Source organism: Crocodylus porosus, unplaced genomic scaffold (assembly GCF_001723895.1).
Source record: "Crocodylus porosus isolate Cpor-Errol unplaced genomic scaffold, CroPor_comp1, whole genome shotgun sequence".
Taxonomy (NCBI): Eukaryota; Metazoa; Chordata; order Crocodylia; family Crocodylidae; genus Crocodylus; species Crocodylus porosus.
Genome location: NW_017728943.1, coordinates 101,408,311 through 101,424,930, shown reverse-complemented (window position 1 = coordinate 101,424,930; position 16,620 = coordinate 101,408,311). Strand labels below are relative to the sequence as shown.

Genomic DNA, 16,620 nt, shown 5'->3' with positions numbered 1-16,620 from the left:
GGGTCCTCTCTCTTCCCTTTTTTGAAGATGGGGACCACGTTAGCCATCTTCCAATCACCTGGCACCTGTCCCAAGCACCACGAGCACTCATGAAGCGGTGCCAAGGGCCCTGCAATAACTCCTGCTAGCTCCCTCAACACCCTGAGGTGGAGAGCATCTGGACCCGCTGATATGAACACATCCAGCCCCTCCAGAAGCTCTCTAACCCAGTCCTCCCCAGCTTGAGGTCTGGAGGCATTTCCCTCAAGTCCGTCTGGCATCACAGCGGGGAAGTCCCGGTCCCTGCACAAGAAAATGGAGGTGAAGAATCGGTTAAAGAGTTCCGCTTTCTCCTCTGGCGCAACCACCAGATTGCCCAGCGTACTTTGCAGGGGCCCCACATTACCCAGTGCCTTCTTTATCCTCCCTATGTATTTGAAAAAGTACTTTTTATTATCCTTGATTTTGGATGCTAGTCCTAGCTCTATGTCCGCCTTAGCTTTCCTGACAGCCCCCCTACAGGCCCGTGCAGAGGAGGTATACTTCTCTTTGAAGATAGCACCCCACTTCCACCGGGCGTACGCCGCCTTTTTAGTAAGCAGGCATTCCCGGACGCCCTTGGTGAGCCAGGGGGCTTACGGGCACTCTTGCCCCCCTTGCTTCTTGTTGGGATGGACTCCCCTTGGGCCCTGAGTATCGTTTCCTTAAGGAATGACCACTCATCCTGGACACGAGTTCCCCTGCCTTCAACGACCCCAGCGCCTCACCCACTAGTCTCCTCAACTTGTTGAAGTTGGCCCTCCTAAAGTCTAGAGCTACCATCTTGCTGCAGGCCCTTGACACCCTGCGCTGGATGGTGAATTCCAGCAAGCGATGATCGCTATCGCCCAGGTGGTCAGGAACCTGGAGGCCCCTTACCAGGTCATTTCCTGTGGCCAGGACCAGGTCCAACAGGGCGTTTTGTCTGGTGGGACTGTGCACCTCCTGGATTAAGTGGAGGTCCTATATCTTAGCCAGGAACCTCCTGGAACGGTCCATCCTGGCTGACTGTTCCCAGCAGATGTCCGGGTAATTAAAATCACCGATGACAACTACATCTTGCCTTAAGTGCCTCTGCAAGCTGGCCCAAAAATTCCCGGTCCAGCTCCTCCCCTTGGTTGAGGGGTCTGTAGTAGACCCCCACCGTCAAATCACTCTCTCCACGGTCCCCTTGAATCTTAACCCAGAGCACTTCAGCCTGTCCTTCCTCTGACCCCATTCTGCTAGCAGAGGATGTGTGCTGCTCCTTGACATAGAGCACCACACCCCCACCTTTCCTTCCTTCTCTATCCCACCTTTAAAGCCTATAGCCCCTAGTGAAATAACAGTCCCAAGCTGGCGGAGAGTAAATTCAGATTAGACATCAGGAGGTGCTACTTCCCGGTCAGGGCGGCTAGGAACCAACTTCCAAGGGAAGTGGTGCTGGCTTCTACCCTGGGGGTCTTTAAGAGCAGTCTAGATGTACACGTTGCTGGTGGCGTTTGACCCCAGTACTCTTTCCTGCCATGGCAGGGTGGCTGACTTGATGATCTGCTCAGGTACCTTCTGACCCTACCAACTGTGAAACTATGAATATATATAAAGTTAAATGGAAACTGTACTTATGCAGGTAGTGGTCTTTGGGCAGGGTTTCTGCAGCAAGTTTGCCGGAGTCTTGAGGGCTTGGATATAATTTAAAAACTGACTAAAACAATAAAGCCCAGAATGAAATGCTCTTGGAATGACTTCCCATCACTTTTCCTAACATTTTGTACTCGCTCTTCAACAAAGCTTACCTTCATTTTTCCTGTTCAGGTCTCTTGCTGTTTTCCTTGTATCATTTTCTAAGTGGTAATGTTTTAAGCTGTACTTCATATACTTTTCTGTTGGTCTCCTGTAGTACAACTTCTTGTTCTGTCCTTTTTATTTGCATTTAAATTTTACTTGCTGTGCCTTCAATCTGAGCTTGCTTTTTTCATTTTCCTTCAGGATTGCTTCCCCCAGCTCACGTCCATCCCAGTCATTTTTGTGTTTGTCTGTCTGTTTTCTATAACACCTATAAATGTGGGAGCAGAGGTTCTTCCCGTTTGCTTTTTAGTTCTCAGAGGGTCCGAAGCACTTCGTGAACAGAGGTAGTAAATCAGTAGTAGGCTTCTATAATACCTCTGTGTAGTCTTTTTGTTAACTTGGGATTCCTTTCTGAGCCCAGTCTAGAGTCTTGTATCGGCCAGGAAGAGATGCTGATTGCTGTGAAACGGGCAAAGTTTGAGAGTAACTGTATTGTGTATAGCATCTGAAGAGAACACTTGCTACAAGAGAGCTCATTGCTTCTTTGCAGCAGTGCCTTTTGAATTTATTATCAGGTCACTGTAACTGGCTCTTCTTACAGAAACTGAAGTCAAGGAAACTGTTTCTAATCGATGTTCTTGTGACTGGTGGAGAGCGTGGGAGGGAAACTGTCTATGGTAGAACTGAAAGAATGTGTATGCTGTAGGGCCAAAATTTCATGATTCCCTTCAGAAGGCAGGTATGCCTGATGAGTGCTCTCCATTGGTTTGGTTTGGTTTTTGTGGGGGGCTCAAAAGCAGCTTTTGAAGATTGATGGAATTCTTTGTTTCTCGTAACGGCTTTGGTGTATGAAACATTGGGAAGGGACAGAAGTAACATTCTGACTTTTGTTCTTTGTGTGGCTGAAATGAGTGTCATAGCTATTACTGAGAGAGCAAATCACCACAATAACCTAATCGGCTTTTTTCCCCAAACATAATTGTCCAGAGATTAAATGCTTTTTGAAATCCAAGGTGTGATTTCTTTTTGCTTGGGGGAAAAAAAACTGGGGCTCAGTTATGAGCAAATTAAATAGGCCAGTGACTGAAGGAATGACCTGTGGAATTAAGGCCAAATGTGTATTAAAGATGTGAGCAGAATGGCTGGCTGACATTTCACCAGACAGTGGGAGCAAAATTGGGACTCATTACATTGGCTACTGTGGGGGCTACTGGAACACCCCAAAGAACAGAGCCACTTGATCTTGTACAGAGAGCTTATTAGGACATCAACATGTTTTGCTAATATGGAGGAATTGCTTAGAAGGTTCCTGGAGTAAGGCATTCTGGTAGTCACACTTCTGAAATGATTTAATGCAGTTGACTGGAAGTCATCGTGAGAGGTTTTGGGTTCACATAAGCAAAGCTTGTAGATAACCTGTTTCCTAATGGGGAATGATTTGGCTATAAATTCAAGCAGTGGCAGAGAATGTAAGCTGTATGTATCATGTAATCCTAATTTTTTATGACATGGCAGGCAAAATCTGTTTCTTTATTCTTGCACTAAGATCATATGCAGCACTGTGCCTAATGACTCGAATTTGCCTGCAGTACTTATCACTTCTGAATGTCTAAAGTAGAAAGGTTTGGGATAACATTGTGTATGTCTTGATCTTCTAGCAGAGTTTATATATGGGTATTTAGGAAAATGAGAGAATTAAGTAGCAAGTGCGTCATTCTGTACTCACTGGGCCTATTGGGTTGCCACTACCTTTGTATTCCTGCAGCTGAATTCATCTCAGCCTTTAGAGCCTGTAAAGATGGCCACTGCATTTCCCTAAGGTAGTGATTCTCACTTGGGAGGTTGCAGCACCCTGGGTTAATGTGAGATCCTTTTAAAGGTGACACACAGTTTGCACTGTTAGGTGTACAAACATCTGCATGATTCACAAAATAAATCCAGAGATTTCAAATTGGAATCCATAATGTCAAAAACATTCTGACTGGTTGTGTTCTTTCTGAGTTAAATTTACAACAGAAGACTTGTTCTATTTTTAAATTTTTTTTATGGCCAAAAATGTGTGATATTCAGTTTTTGAAATGGGGTCCTACTAAATTCAGAAAATGTATGGAACGGTCCTTGAGTCTATAAAGGTTGGGAGCCACTGCCCTAAGTAGGGGTGCAACAGCAGAGATTTTTTGGGCCAATACCGATAGCAATTTTTAAGGAGGCATATTGGCCCATACAGAACCAATATCCGATATGCAGCTCAGCAGCTTGGAGAGCAGTGTCCGGCTGGTAAGTCTGTTGTGTTGAAAGGGGAGGAGGAAGGGAAGGGCAATGACATGCAGATCAAGGCCCCTGCTGTGAGGGAGTGAGTGGGGCAGGTGCTGCTCAGCCAGGATGGGGCTGCAGCTTGTCTGGAGGGGCTATCACTACTACCCGCATCCTGGGAGTGCATGGCGGGGTGCCTCAGGCTCTGTGGGGCAGGGTTGGCTGGCATCTAGAGTAGCACTGGGCTGTTTCTGGCGGGGGCTGGGCTGGGCTGGGCCACAGTCAGGGCGGAGAGGGCAGTGGTGCTGGTAAGGAGGCTATAGGGGGATCTGTGGTGAATTTTGGGGTGGCTGCAGCCCCCCCATCCCCTCCCAGCGCCATTTCATGCCCCGAGAGCGCAGCCTGGCCCAGCCCCCCACCAGGAAGAGCCTGGTACAGCACCATCCCACTGCGGGTGCCCCATGCAGTTCTGGGGGCTCCTGCCCCCCCCCAATGCCTTCTGCAGCAGACTTACCAGCTGGACGCAGCTGCCAAGCTGTGCTCCTGGCCCCATGCATGCTGCAGCTGCACACACACATGGGGCATTTATTGGCCACTTTATCAGCTGCATCAGGCAAAAAAGCCAATTTCTGATGTAATCAATTTTATTTATAGCCACACCGATCCAATATCGGACTAATGTATCGGTGCACCTCTAGCCCTAAGAGGGTCATTCCTTATTAGGAAGGGGTAGAGAACAAAGTTGCAGGGCATGTAGCTCTTGGTTCCAGCAGGCTCCTATCTCTTTCCAGTGCAGAGCAACAGAAATAAGTTGGAAACTGGTCTCTCTTCAGCACGTATAAATACCAAAATTTGCTTATGGGTGTGCTATAGAGCCAGAGGCTGGAAAGGACAGAAAAAGAAGGGCAAGGAATAAGAATACAGAGACTGAGGGAGAAGTAATTAGAGAAGGCAATGGTATAAAATGGATTAAAGGAGGGAGAGAAGGAAAAAGTGAATAATAAAATCATAGAGACTATGTATAATAGTGAGAAAAATGAATGTGAAGAAGAAGAGCAAAAAAGGATCACAATAATAGGTTAATACTTTAAGAACTTACTTTTTTTCACATCAAGTGACTAAAAGAGAGGCAGAAGACAGAGCAAGGTAGCACCTCACAGAAGGTGTCACCATGCCCTGTCTTCTGCCTCACTTTAAACTATAAAGCCTTTCTGAGCCTACTGGATAGGGTGGGATATAAATCAGATAAAGAACACAGCTAAATACCTCTCTGAGTAGAGACAATTAAATTTGTATAGCTAGAGTACCCTGGCTATCTGAGTAAAACTGTATCTACAGACTAAGTGATGGTAGTTTTGGTGGAGAAAGTTTTCTGTTTCTTCACCTGATAGGATCAGTCCCATCTCTGAATATTCTGAAACTGTCTTTACAAGAGTCAATGTTAATCCTGAAAAATAGCTTCACAGGTACCGGTGCAAGACCTTTCACTTCTCCAGTTAGTTGGTATATTTGATGTTGTATAGTTTTGTCCAGAAGTTACCTCCTAGATCAGTGCCAGCTGTGCTGTAACCTGACATCCCCTGTAGCAGGAGGGCATACAGGCATATTTAGATTTAAAACTATTGACTTTCTAACTAATAGGAGTATATATTTGTGGGTCCTGGCTCTTTACTTGGATTTCTGGTACTGCTGTAAAACAAATAAATAGTAGTAACCAGCCTCGAGACTAAAGAAGCATGAGAATCCTCTGATTTAATACCCTAAAATGTGGCACTCGGGGTTCCCTGAGAGCTGGTTGCACATATAATAACCTATTTGTGAAATGCACTGGATGCTTTGCTGGAAACTATAAAGAGCACTGATGACTTATTTTAACACACAGTAGTACTCAGTGCAGGGTTGTTTTGTGGTAATCTAAAGGTGTCTCCAACCGTGGTGGTGTGAGACTCTTGAAAACTTGGTTCTACACTTGAAAGTTGAAACAATGAGCAAATGAAGTGTTTAAAGGGGTTCTTGTCAAGCTGTTAACACTAAAGTCAATTTTTGTCTTCTCTTTCTATTTTAGATTATATCTGTTAAATGCCACATGACATTTTCTAATGCTCTAGAGCCTGTGGACCTCATGCATTCTAAAATGTGGACTGTCATCTTTGTTTGAATCCTATTCAGTTTTGTGATGTGAGTTTTTGACTCTCCCAGCCATGTATGCTTTTAGAGTCTTATTCTTTGCTTTTCCTATCCTAGTCCAATCTGAATCTGGTGGTGCCAATGTAGTGTCTGCAGCCCCCTGCCTGGCAGAACCACAGCAATATGAAGTACAGTTTGGACGACTACGCAATTTTCTCACAGGTGAGTGGCTGGAGGAAGGTAGTAGCTTATTGACAGATAAGCAGTATGCATTTTTTGCTTCCTTTATAAGTATATATTTTTAGCATGTTTGCTGTTTTTCAGATGGGCAGTTTGCATTGGAGGGCACTTTTACACGTGGCGTGGGCAATGCTTTAACTGGAGCCAGCTCCAAGAGCCCCTCTAATGAAAGTGCCTCCGTGTCTCATGTACCAGCCTCCCTGCACTTAGAGCAGCGAGATTGCTTGAACTAAAGCTTGTTTGAGCTTTAGTTCAAGCATCTCTGCCACTGTTTTTAAGCATGGGGACGCTGATACACGAGATGCAAGAGGCTGCTGGAGCATGGCAGTTACCACACTCCAGCAGACTCGATTAATCAAGTGTGCTCCAATGCTCTGGAATTCCAGTGCATCAGAGCAGCTTTCCATCTCATGTATAGGCACCCTAAAAGACCTGATTTCTGGATTTCTCTATCTTCATTGAGTAAAAAGACATATTAAAATTAAAATGATGTTTCCAACTTGAAATTTCTTACCTGTTTTTAAAGGTAAAACTCAGGATTACCGCAACTGAAGGATCATTATATTTTTCGATGTGTTTTTGAGCACAGCCATTTAAACAGTTCCCCTTTGCCTAAGTCAGCTTGCCTTCGTGTCCGTGTAAATCTTTCACATAACAGCCAGAGAGAGGGAGAGAGATTTTTTAATTGTAATTTTTGTTTTATTGTTTGTTTTTTCTTTTAAATGTCATTTCAAAACCACACAAATTGGCAGATAAGTTGGAGGCAGGTGCAGTACTGTTGTTTGTTTGTTTTTAATTATTCCTTTTGTCTATCCTGTGATAAGTGTTTATCTGAATATACTTTTGACTCTTTTTTTTTTTATGGATTGTACAGATTTTTAAGACAAATTTTGCCCCATGAAATTTACCTGAGTTTTTTGTTCCAAGATGTTTGTCATGGGTTATTCCCCTTCATGGCTTGGAGGAAAACCCTCTAACTCTGCCTACTCTAGGATGAATAATTCTGATGAGATTTAATGGAAGGATAGTAGGGAACATTTCCTGTAATAGCTTAACTGGTAGGGACTGTTTTGGTCTATAACCTTATCCTGACCATCAGTGGTACTAATAGTATGAAACTTCTCTATGCCCTATTATGGTTTGGAGGGTTAAGATGCCACCAAGAAGCACAGGTGGTCTTTGCATGATGGCAGTTGAACTTGGCATGTTAGCAACCTTTTGGGAAGAGTCAAATGTAATTTTCCTAGCACTTCATTGTCTGAGGCCCAGAAGGGCTATTTTAGCCAGCCTTCAAGGCCCTGTCCATTACAGTCCCCCTTTCTGTCCTCTGGCTTCAGTCTTGATTTTACTTGCCTGCATCCCCTCTTCCCTCACTACATGCACAATTCTGTATCTGTGGGATGTAGTATGAAGCCAGCAAGCCTCAAGAAGCTATTTTATGCTGCCTGTGGCCCTGAACAATTGCTATTGCACCTTTCCCAGCAATCCATCCCTGAGGAGTTCAGCAGTTTGTCCTTTGCATCATAGCCAACCTCCAGCCTCTTTTTTTTCAGACAGTCATTGCACTTTGAGGCATGGGAATGGAACCAGCACACTTGCACATGGCTTGATCTCTCAGTGGGTGTTGTAGAAGTACTAAGCAGTTGCCTGTGTCCTGGATAAGGAGAGAGGATAAGGCTTGAGAATGTTATGAGGGAGAGACAGATGGAGAGGCAAAGTGCAGGGTGGAGCAGGAAAAGTGCTGTAAGACCACTTAATAAAGGAAGAAGGAAGTAACCCAGTGGAAGGGGAAAAAAAAATAGATGGGGTATGGGGAAGTAAGACAAGGGAATCGTGAAGTAAAAAAAGAGGGGTGACAAGAAAGACTTAGGTATAACTCTGATTAATACATGCGTGCCGTTTCATTAATTGGAACGTTTTGGGCTGTGAACCACCCCTGGCTGCCTCTCTTTCCTGCCAGGGTTTGTATAGCCCTGCTTTCTGCATGTTAAGGCTAATGAGAGGAAAGCAGCTCCAAGAAGATGGTGAAAGGGGGTGGAGCTGTGAGGCAGATTAGTCTTTTCAAGGTACAGTGTATCCTAAACAGTTCATTAGACAGTACTAGGAATTACTGTTGGGATTTGCTTTGGCCAAGAGAGAGAGCAGGCACAGGAATAAATCTGAAGCACAACATGTTACAGCTACATTTCAAAAGCCAACTGTTAGTAAGTTTGTTCTCTGCCACGGAAAATCCATTCCAGGCAGTTAAAAGCAGCAAATACAGTTTGTGCTGTAGTTGAAGAAAAACTCAGCCAGAGGTCCAAATAAAAGCATTTGCCAGTTTGACTTATGCACCAGGCTTTTGCAATGTTTAAATGCATTTGTAAACAAATGCCGTTCTTACAGGGGCAGTTGTTTCAGTAAACAGAGCTTTTAAAATAATTTTTTTCTTTTAATCAAAAAGAACATTTCAGCTGACACATGGCTTATGAGGTGTGCTCTACAGTATGGGCCTTAATTGAATATGGTGGTACTAGCAGAAGTAGGGGCTTCTTAGATGAGTTGTGTGTTGAGAGTCCCTGCCACAGAGCTGAATTTTTTATTTATTTTTTTTAAAATCAGAGGCGAGAGATTCTTTACATTTCCTTCAGTGATGCCAACAAAAGGCCAGACATTTGTGTGTCGTGGCAGTGAAGACCATTTGAATGAATTTCCCTTGTGTTTTCCTGCCTTATGTTTCCTGCAGATAATTGTTGGGGAGAAATCATAATGCATGTTGTTACCTGTTTCAATTCAGATTCAGATTCCCAGCACAGCCATGAAGTGATGCCTCTTCTGTATCCCCTCTTTGTCTACCTCCATCTTAACATGGTCCAGCACGGCCTAAAGAGCACAGTGGACAGTTTCTACAGCCGCTTCCATGGCATGTTCTTGCAGAATGCCAGTCAGAAAGATATCATTGAGCAGTTGCAGACTACAATGACTATTCAAGATATCCTGTCCAACTTCAAGCTCCGGGCTTTTCTAGACAACAAATATGTCATCCGTCTTCAAGAGGACAGCTACAACTACCTTCTTCGCTACCTCCAAAGCGACAACAACAATGCTCTTTGCAAAGTTCTTACCTTGCACATTCACCTGGATGTGCAACCTGCCAAAAGGACAGACTACCAGCTTTATGCCAGCGGCAGCTCCTCACGCAATGAAAGCAATGGCCTGGAACCTGCTGACATGCCTACTTCCATCCTGCAGAACGAGGCAGCGCTGGACTTGCTGCAGGACAGCATTAAGAGGGTCAGAGATGGCCCCCCTTCCTTAACCACCATCTGTTTCTATGCCTTCTATAACACAGAGCAGTTGCTGAACACAGCCGAGATCTCACCAGACAGTAAGCTGCTTGCCGCTGGATTTGATAATTCTTGTGTAAAGTTGTGGAGCCTGCGATCCAGGAAGTTAAAATCTGAGCCGCATCTTGTAGACGTGTCCCGAATCCGCCTGGCTTGTGATGTTCTGGATGAGGAGGTCTGAGCATCTTTTTTTTTCTTTTTTTCCTATCCATTTTGGAATGTGTGTAGAATATCTAGTAGCATTTACATAAAAACGATTTCAGTTTAATGTTTCCTCACCGTGGGAAATAGAAGTGGAAATGCCTAAAATGGAGAGAAAGCAATGTGACTGTAGAAAGCTGGGTGACTTTGGATGTCTTATGAGTTATTGCTATCCCTCTTTCCTCCTGTAGCAGGCAGTCACAAAGTCAGATGTGAGAGCTTTTATGTGGACAAGCCCAAAGCAGCCTGATGGTCTTAATCCCCTGCCTCCATTTCTGCTGTTCTTGGCACAGTTGTTTGTAGAAAGGGAGCCTGGCACCAGTGAAGGTCCACGAAGGAACACTTCAAGAGTACAAAATAAGGAATAAGACAGCAAACAGGAAAATGAATAGGAAAGAAGTCATGAAGGGAGAGAGGAGTGGAACAGATACAAGGGCAGGGTGTGGTATAAAGAGTTGGGTGGAGGCATGTCCTTGGACCTGAATGTCTCCAGGGAAGCTCCAGAAAGGCTAAGAATCTCTGGGCTCAGTAAGCAGTACTTAAATGTTTAATGCAGCGAAATTATTCAAGGCAGTTCACATTAATGATATTGTCTATTCTCACTACTGTGTGAGAGAATGGGGAGGGGAATCTGTGTGCCTTCATGTGCCTGGTTAAAAGGTATCCTCTTTACACCACTTTCCTCCTGCTGCAGCTCCAGTCAGCTCCATTTCTGCTTGCATATCACAGCGCCATATGTATCAGATCAGGACTTGCAACTCTTCCTCTGTTTAATCACCCTTCCAAGCAAGGCCTCCCTTGCTCTTGTGCTCTGCAGCTTTGCTGCAGGAACAGCCCATGTTTTCCCACTTTCTTTTGACAAAAATCTCAAACCATTGACTCTTTGGAGATCTGTTTACTCCAAAAGAGTAAAAGGAGTCTGTAGCCTGATAATTTATGGGCAAAGATTGCTTTGTTAGTCACCTTGGGAACCAGAGGCAGACTTCCAGGTTTGATAGCAGCGTAGCTGTATGCTCAGCTGGCCCAGAGTTAACATTCTGGTGAGCAAAAGGATTGGTAGCTCAGGCCTATCCCAGGACCGGACTTGCGTTCCAAAATGCCTTCATAATAAGGCTTGGAAGTCAAAAGATCTTGCATCTCCTGAAGCATCTGCTGAAGTAGAGAAATGTAAGCAATTTGTGGTCGAGAGGAATTTGTGGCAAATGTACAGGTTCCCTTAGATTGTCTGTTGGCCTCGTGCTGTGTAGAGTCACTGATTTACATCTGACTTTTTAGAAATAAAAATCTTGCCCGTTGGGAATGTGTATTGCTTCTTGCTGGCAAGTGTCTAAACAGCCATCTCATGTAAAGGATAGGAATCTGGGTACCAATGGCTCTTACCACTTATTTGTGTCCATTGCAATATCTCTGTGCATGTTTAAAACAAACTTGCCTAGCCCAGATCAGAACCATCCATCTTCTTCACCCACTGACCAAATAAATGCCACCCTGACTACAAGAATGAATTTACAGGAAAACTGGGATGCACCCACACTCCTTATGACTTGTATGCTAAAACTTCCAAACTCCAGTTAGAAAGGGAAGCAGTTCCACTGCTGAGGGCCTTCCAATGAGGATACGCCACCACAGATGCCAAGGAATTCAAACCTGAGACCAGACATTTAGATATTATTGGGATGGAGTATTATATTATATCATATTACGTGGATATTGAGGCTATGTAGAGTATGTGGGCAGGTTGCAGGTGCCATTGTGTGAGGAGAGGCTATTTCATGGAGCTGTAAAGGAATGATGCTTTCGCTGCTCACTGGCTGCACACAGTGAGTGCCTTAAATGAAAAGCATTAGCAATGGGTAATACAATGCCTCACTTTGGTGGTTTTCTCTTTTATATTGTATCTAGTCCAGTTAGGGCTTTTTGTGTTTTTGTTGGGGTTTTTTTTGTAAAAGGGAGATGTAATCGTTACATTTCTGTAGTACCTAAAGTAATTTTGTCTTCAACTTTTCTAGCTTGTAGCAAACAAAATATCTGCATTCAGTTTCTTCAGGCACGAAATGTTAGAATTGCTCTAGTGTTGAATAGATCATTTTCTGGAAATATGGCAGCGTTACCCTACATCAGGTTTTTTTGTACCTTTTTTGTATAGATGAGAAGTGACTGAGAGATTCAAAATAATTCCACAAGCATGAATGGTACAGAAGTTCAGTTGTTTCAAGTTGGCATTGTATATCCTAAAACTAAGAGTCAAAAGGTTTCTAGCAGGTGGGAGGAGAATTTCTTAGTGAATGTGATACCATACCATGCACTTCAGCAGTGATGTCTCATCTCAAGAATACTGAGCCTGCCCATTGTGCTAAACAAGTCCATTGTCATTAGAACCATATGGTCCTTGGGCTTTGTATTCTCATTTAACTATATGCTCAATGTCCAATAGAATAAGTGATTCTGCAGCTGTGCAAATGACCTCCTAATTTGTCTCTGCAATGTTGCCATGCAAGTCCCTGGTGCTACATAAATCAACCACAGAAACATGCTGGAAAGCTTCCTACTTACTGACTAGGCTTTTGATATTCTTATGCTACTACGGTGGTGACTGGCAAGTTCTTTTAATGCTTTCTAAAAAATAAATCTGTTTTAAATATTTGCTCTTTTCAAACCATATGCTACAAATAATAAAATGCAGTTGTCAGTACAAGTAGCTGGTTGTCTTGAAAAGGGTAAATATTATGATTTAACTTCTTTACTTACTGAAATATAAAGGAAACGTACATTGTTCACCCTAACCAGTAGTAGCAACCGCTTTAAAAGGGATTACTGGTAGCCTCAGTAATGTTAAATGGTATGAAAATACACACACACTTACTGTGTATAATATATTTTAATGTCTGGTGCAGGTATTCTGAAAAAGGAGAAGAGATGCCTTGCCCTCCATGCCTACTGTAACACAGACCTCATTCTGTTATTGTTCTAATCATTACAGGTGCTCACCTCAAGTGTAATAGAGCAGAAACATGGAATGAAGAACATTTTTGTGCATAGCATTTCTTCTTGAATGATGGAAATGAAGAAATGGAGCTCAGTTCAGTGTAACAGCAACTTTAATGACGCTTTATGTAGGCACCAGGTTTAATCTGGATAGTTGACTGTCCTGGATGAGACAGAAAGGGGAAACTTCAGCTGTTCAGGAGCATTGTATGTGCACAGTTGTCAGTGAACTCCCAACAGTGGTACATGGCTATAATGTTGAGGGTGTCAAATACAAGCATAAGAGGAAAGATTTGCAGTAGGTGAATACCTGTCTACTGGAGTAAAGGGCTGCTTTAGAGTAAGGGAAGATGGACACATGCTTGTAGATGGTCTATGAAACGAACAGTTCTGCTGGCGTAAAGTAAAAAAATGAGATTTACACAGGTCACAGGACTGTCCTGTATTACAAAGGACATTAGTACATTCCTATTAGCAATTTGTAAGACATCTTGCAGTTATCTCTACACCTTAGAGACTGTAGTTCTTCATTAATGTGTTAACAGGGCTGGCAGACAGTAAAGGTCCCAGCAAATTGTGTGCCAACTGTGTAAAGGTGGCAGCCTTTTGAGTAAGAATGGGAAGGCACATGTTAAAGCTTGTAGTCTTTATGCCACACCCCTGTTGCAGAGACAGAATTGACATTGGAAAGCTCCCATTGGTGCTGACAACAATGCAGGAAAGTGATTTGAGAATTAACATTACTAGCTAAAAAGTCTCACCGCCTACTGCTGAGCAAGCAGCAAAACCCAGAAAGCCAACAAGCTACCAAATTTAAGTTCAATGTTGGGTCATCTTTGTAAAAAGCCCTGGGAGTTCTGGCTGAAGAACGCTTGAAGATGCGTGTTGGCAACACTGGGCCCTCAGAGCTCTCTGTTCTACCTGCAGCAGGGGCTACTGTGGCCTTTTTGGCAGCAGGAGGCTTTGCCACGGTAGTGGCAGCATGGCAGGGTGGGAGTGGTGATTTGCAGGTTCATTAGTGCAGGCTCATCAGTGTTGCCAGTCCATGCTCTACGAGTTAAGTAAACGCTAAACCAAGGTTATCCTTATGGGCCTTGATGTTGAGCCATTTACTGAACCTCATTCTTCTATTCTGTCAAAAAAAAGTCACCAGGAAGTCCTGGAAAACTGAGTTTCCTCTGGGGACAGGAAATGTTGTTTCTGCAGGAAACTTGAACCAGGTTTGAGATGATTAAAAATGAAGAGGGCTGGTCATAAACGAGGGCCTTTCGTACTTACAGGATTTAACTAAGCTGAGTTTTGCCTAGTTTTAGAGGTCAGTATTGGCAGAAAGCACCTGACAGCCTTGGAGAAGGAAACTCCCATATCCAATGAACAGCTACAGGCCAGGCATGGTGAGGATCTCTTGCTGCTGTGAGTGAGCCTCAAACCAGACAGAGAGGATGTCCTTCCAGGGGGAAGAGCAGTTCAGCTTTAAGATTTATTCAGTCTTTGAGGTCTCGGCTTTGACGGTTCAGAGGGTGCCACTTGTGGGTTTCTTGCATGTTTATACTGTCCAGTAAAATATACTCTTGCTTTCCCTTCGGTCCAGGAGGAAGAGGATGACAATGTAGGCACAGAAATGAAGATCCTGAGAGGACACTGTGGACCAGTGTATAGCACAAGGTTCCTGTCAGACAGTTCAGGACTCTTATCTTGTTCTGAAGATATGTCTATCAGATACTGGGACCTTGGAAGCTTTACAAACACTGTGTTGTACCAAGGGCATGCCTACCCTGTCTGGGATTTGGACATCAGTCCTTGCAGCCTGTACTTTGCCAGCGGTTCCCATGATCGCACAGCGAGACTCTGGTCGTTTGATCGGACGTACCCACTGCGCATATATGCAGGCCACTTAGCAGATGTGGACTGTGTCAAGTTCCACCCCAATTCCAACTACTTTGCAACAGGCTCCACAGACAAAACTGTGAGGCTCTGGAGTACTCAGCAAGGGAGCTCTGTGCGCCTCTTCACAGGTCACCGCGGCCCTGTGCTAGCACTCGCATTTTCTCCCAATGGTAAGTACCTGGCTTCAGCGGGTGAAGACCAGCGGTTAAAGCTGTGGGACTTGGCCTCTGGCACGCTTTACAAAGAACTGAGAGGGCACACGGACAACATAACCAGCCTTACCTTTAGCCCCGACAGTAGTTTGATTGCCTCTGCATCCATGGATAATTCTGTTCGGGTATGGGACATCCGGAACACTTATTGCAACACCCCAGCAGATGGTTCTTCGAGTGAACTGGTTGGTGTATATAGTGGACAAATGAATAATGTACTGAGTGTACAGTTTATGGCCTGTAACCTTCTTCTAGTGACTGGAATTGCACAAGAAAATCAGGAACATTAATTTTTTTTATGGAGGCAGGTGGGCATATTGAATGCCAGAGTCCATTACGAATTGAGAAGAAATTACTGACTGTGAAACGCTTTTCTTTCCCTCTTCCATTGGCAGGCAGGTTCGGGATGGTGCAAATACTTTAGAATGCTTTGCCAACAGAATAACGTATGCTATTGAATAGTGAGGAAAGGAGGAATTGCAGAACATTGTATTTTAGTTGTTAATTGACTGAGCGATGTGTGTGTGAGAGAGAGAGAGAGAGAGAGGGCAGGGGGAACCCTATCGTTAAGTAATTTGGGAAAACCAAAAATCTGGCCCAGAAAAATAAAATTGCCAAGTGGGTAAGCTGCTGTGATCTGCACTTAAATATCTTGGCACTGGCCCAACTGCTAGCTAAGGTTTTGCATGTGTGTAGAAGTACTGGCCTGGTTCTGTTGTTTTGTTCTGTTTTCTGTTCTATTTTCCTTCTTCCCCCTCTCTGGAATTTAAGAGCCTTATGTTAAAATAAAATGATTCTTTTACAATAATGGTCCCAAACATAACAGCTGTCAGTAGCACTGCTGCAGTGTTTAGGGCTGATAAAGTAGAAGGTGTAGGTAGAAGGTGTAGCCTTTTTTTTATTTTTTTTATTTTAGGGAATAGAAATCTGACCTCAGTTGTGGCCTAACTTTGCATAGTCTTTTGTGTCTGATTCCTGGCATTTGTTGTAATATTTGTATTTCTGGTCCAGGGATTTTGGATTTTCCAAATCTAGTTGCACTGTGGTTGTAGGGTGAGGACAATGGGGAAGGATGAGTGTAGCTTCCCTTGGCTGATGGAGAAGATGAGTGGAGAAGATGGAGCGGCCTAAATTTGGACTCCTAATAGGAATGGAGCCTGGCAGCCCAGCACTGCACCTCACTGAAAATCCTTCCAAAAATGGAAGCTTGCAGTCTGAGGGGTGGGAGTGAAATGGCTAATAGTATTACTAAATTATTGCGCGTGCACAACGGCAGCTTTGCCAATGTTGGATTTTTCTCAAAATGTTGCAATATCAGTTACATGAACATTTTTGCAGAACAAATCGTAAACATCTAAAACCAGGAGATGAGAGAGAAAATTCTAATTTGTCATTTCAGGAGAAGATTAAATATTTCTGCTTTCTGGAAAGAGTTATTTTGTATTTTGTTTTTCTATTAAAAGCATTTAGTTTAACCAAAGTGTTGGTCCCTTTGTGGGGAATTTAGGGTTGCCTTGGCTTGTGTGGGAAAGTGGGAGAAGCTTTGCCTGTTCAGCTACGACCTAACGCACTTTGTGATATGGAGACTTGTTGAGCTTTGCTGA

General features: G+C 43.8%; 1 protein-coding gene across 1 annotated transcript in view; it reads left to right on the top strand.

The window, feature by feature from the left end:
• The window catches only part of TAF5L (TATA-box binding protein associated factor 5 like), a 26,313-nt gene extending 10,778 nt beyond the window's left edge, over window positions 1-15,535 (top strand). Inside the window, exons 3-5 of the mRNA XM_019549876.1 lie at window positions 6,283-6,387; window positions 9,182-9,906; window positions 14,509-15,535. Coding sequence (XP_019405421.1) covers window positions 6,283-6,387; window positions 9,182-9,906; window positions 14,509-15,306 — 1,628 coding nt within the window. The 3' untranslated portion in view covers window positions 15,307-15,535. The remainder of the gene's footprint in view (window positions 1-6,282; window positions 6,388-9,181; window positions 9,907-14,508) is intronic.
• Window positions 15,536-16,620: the final 1,085 nt, after the last annotated feature.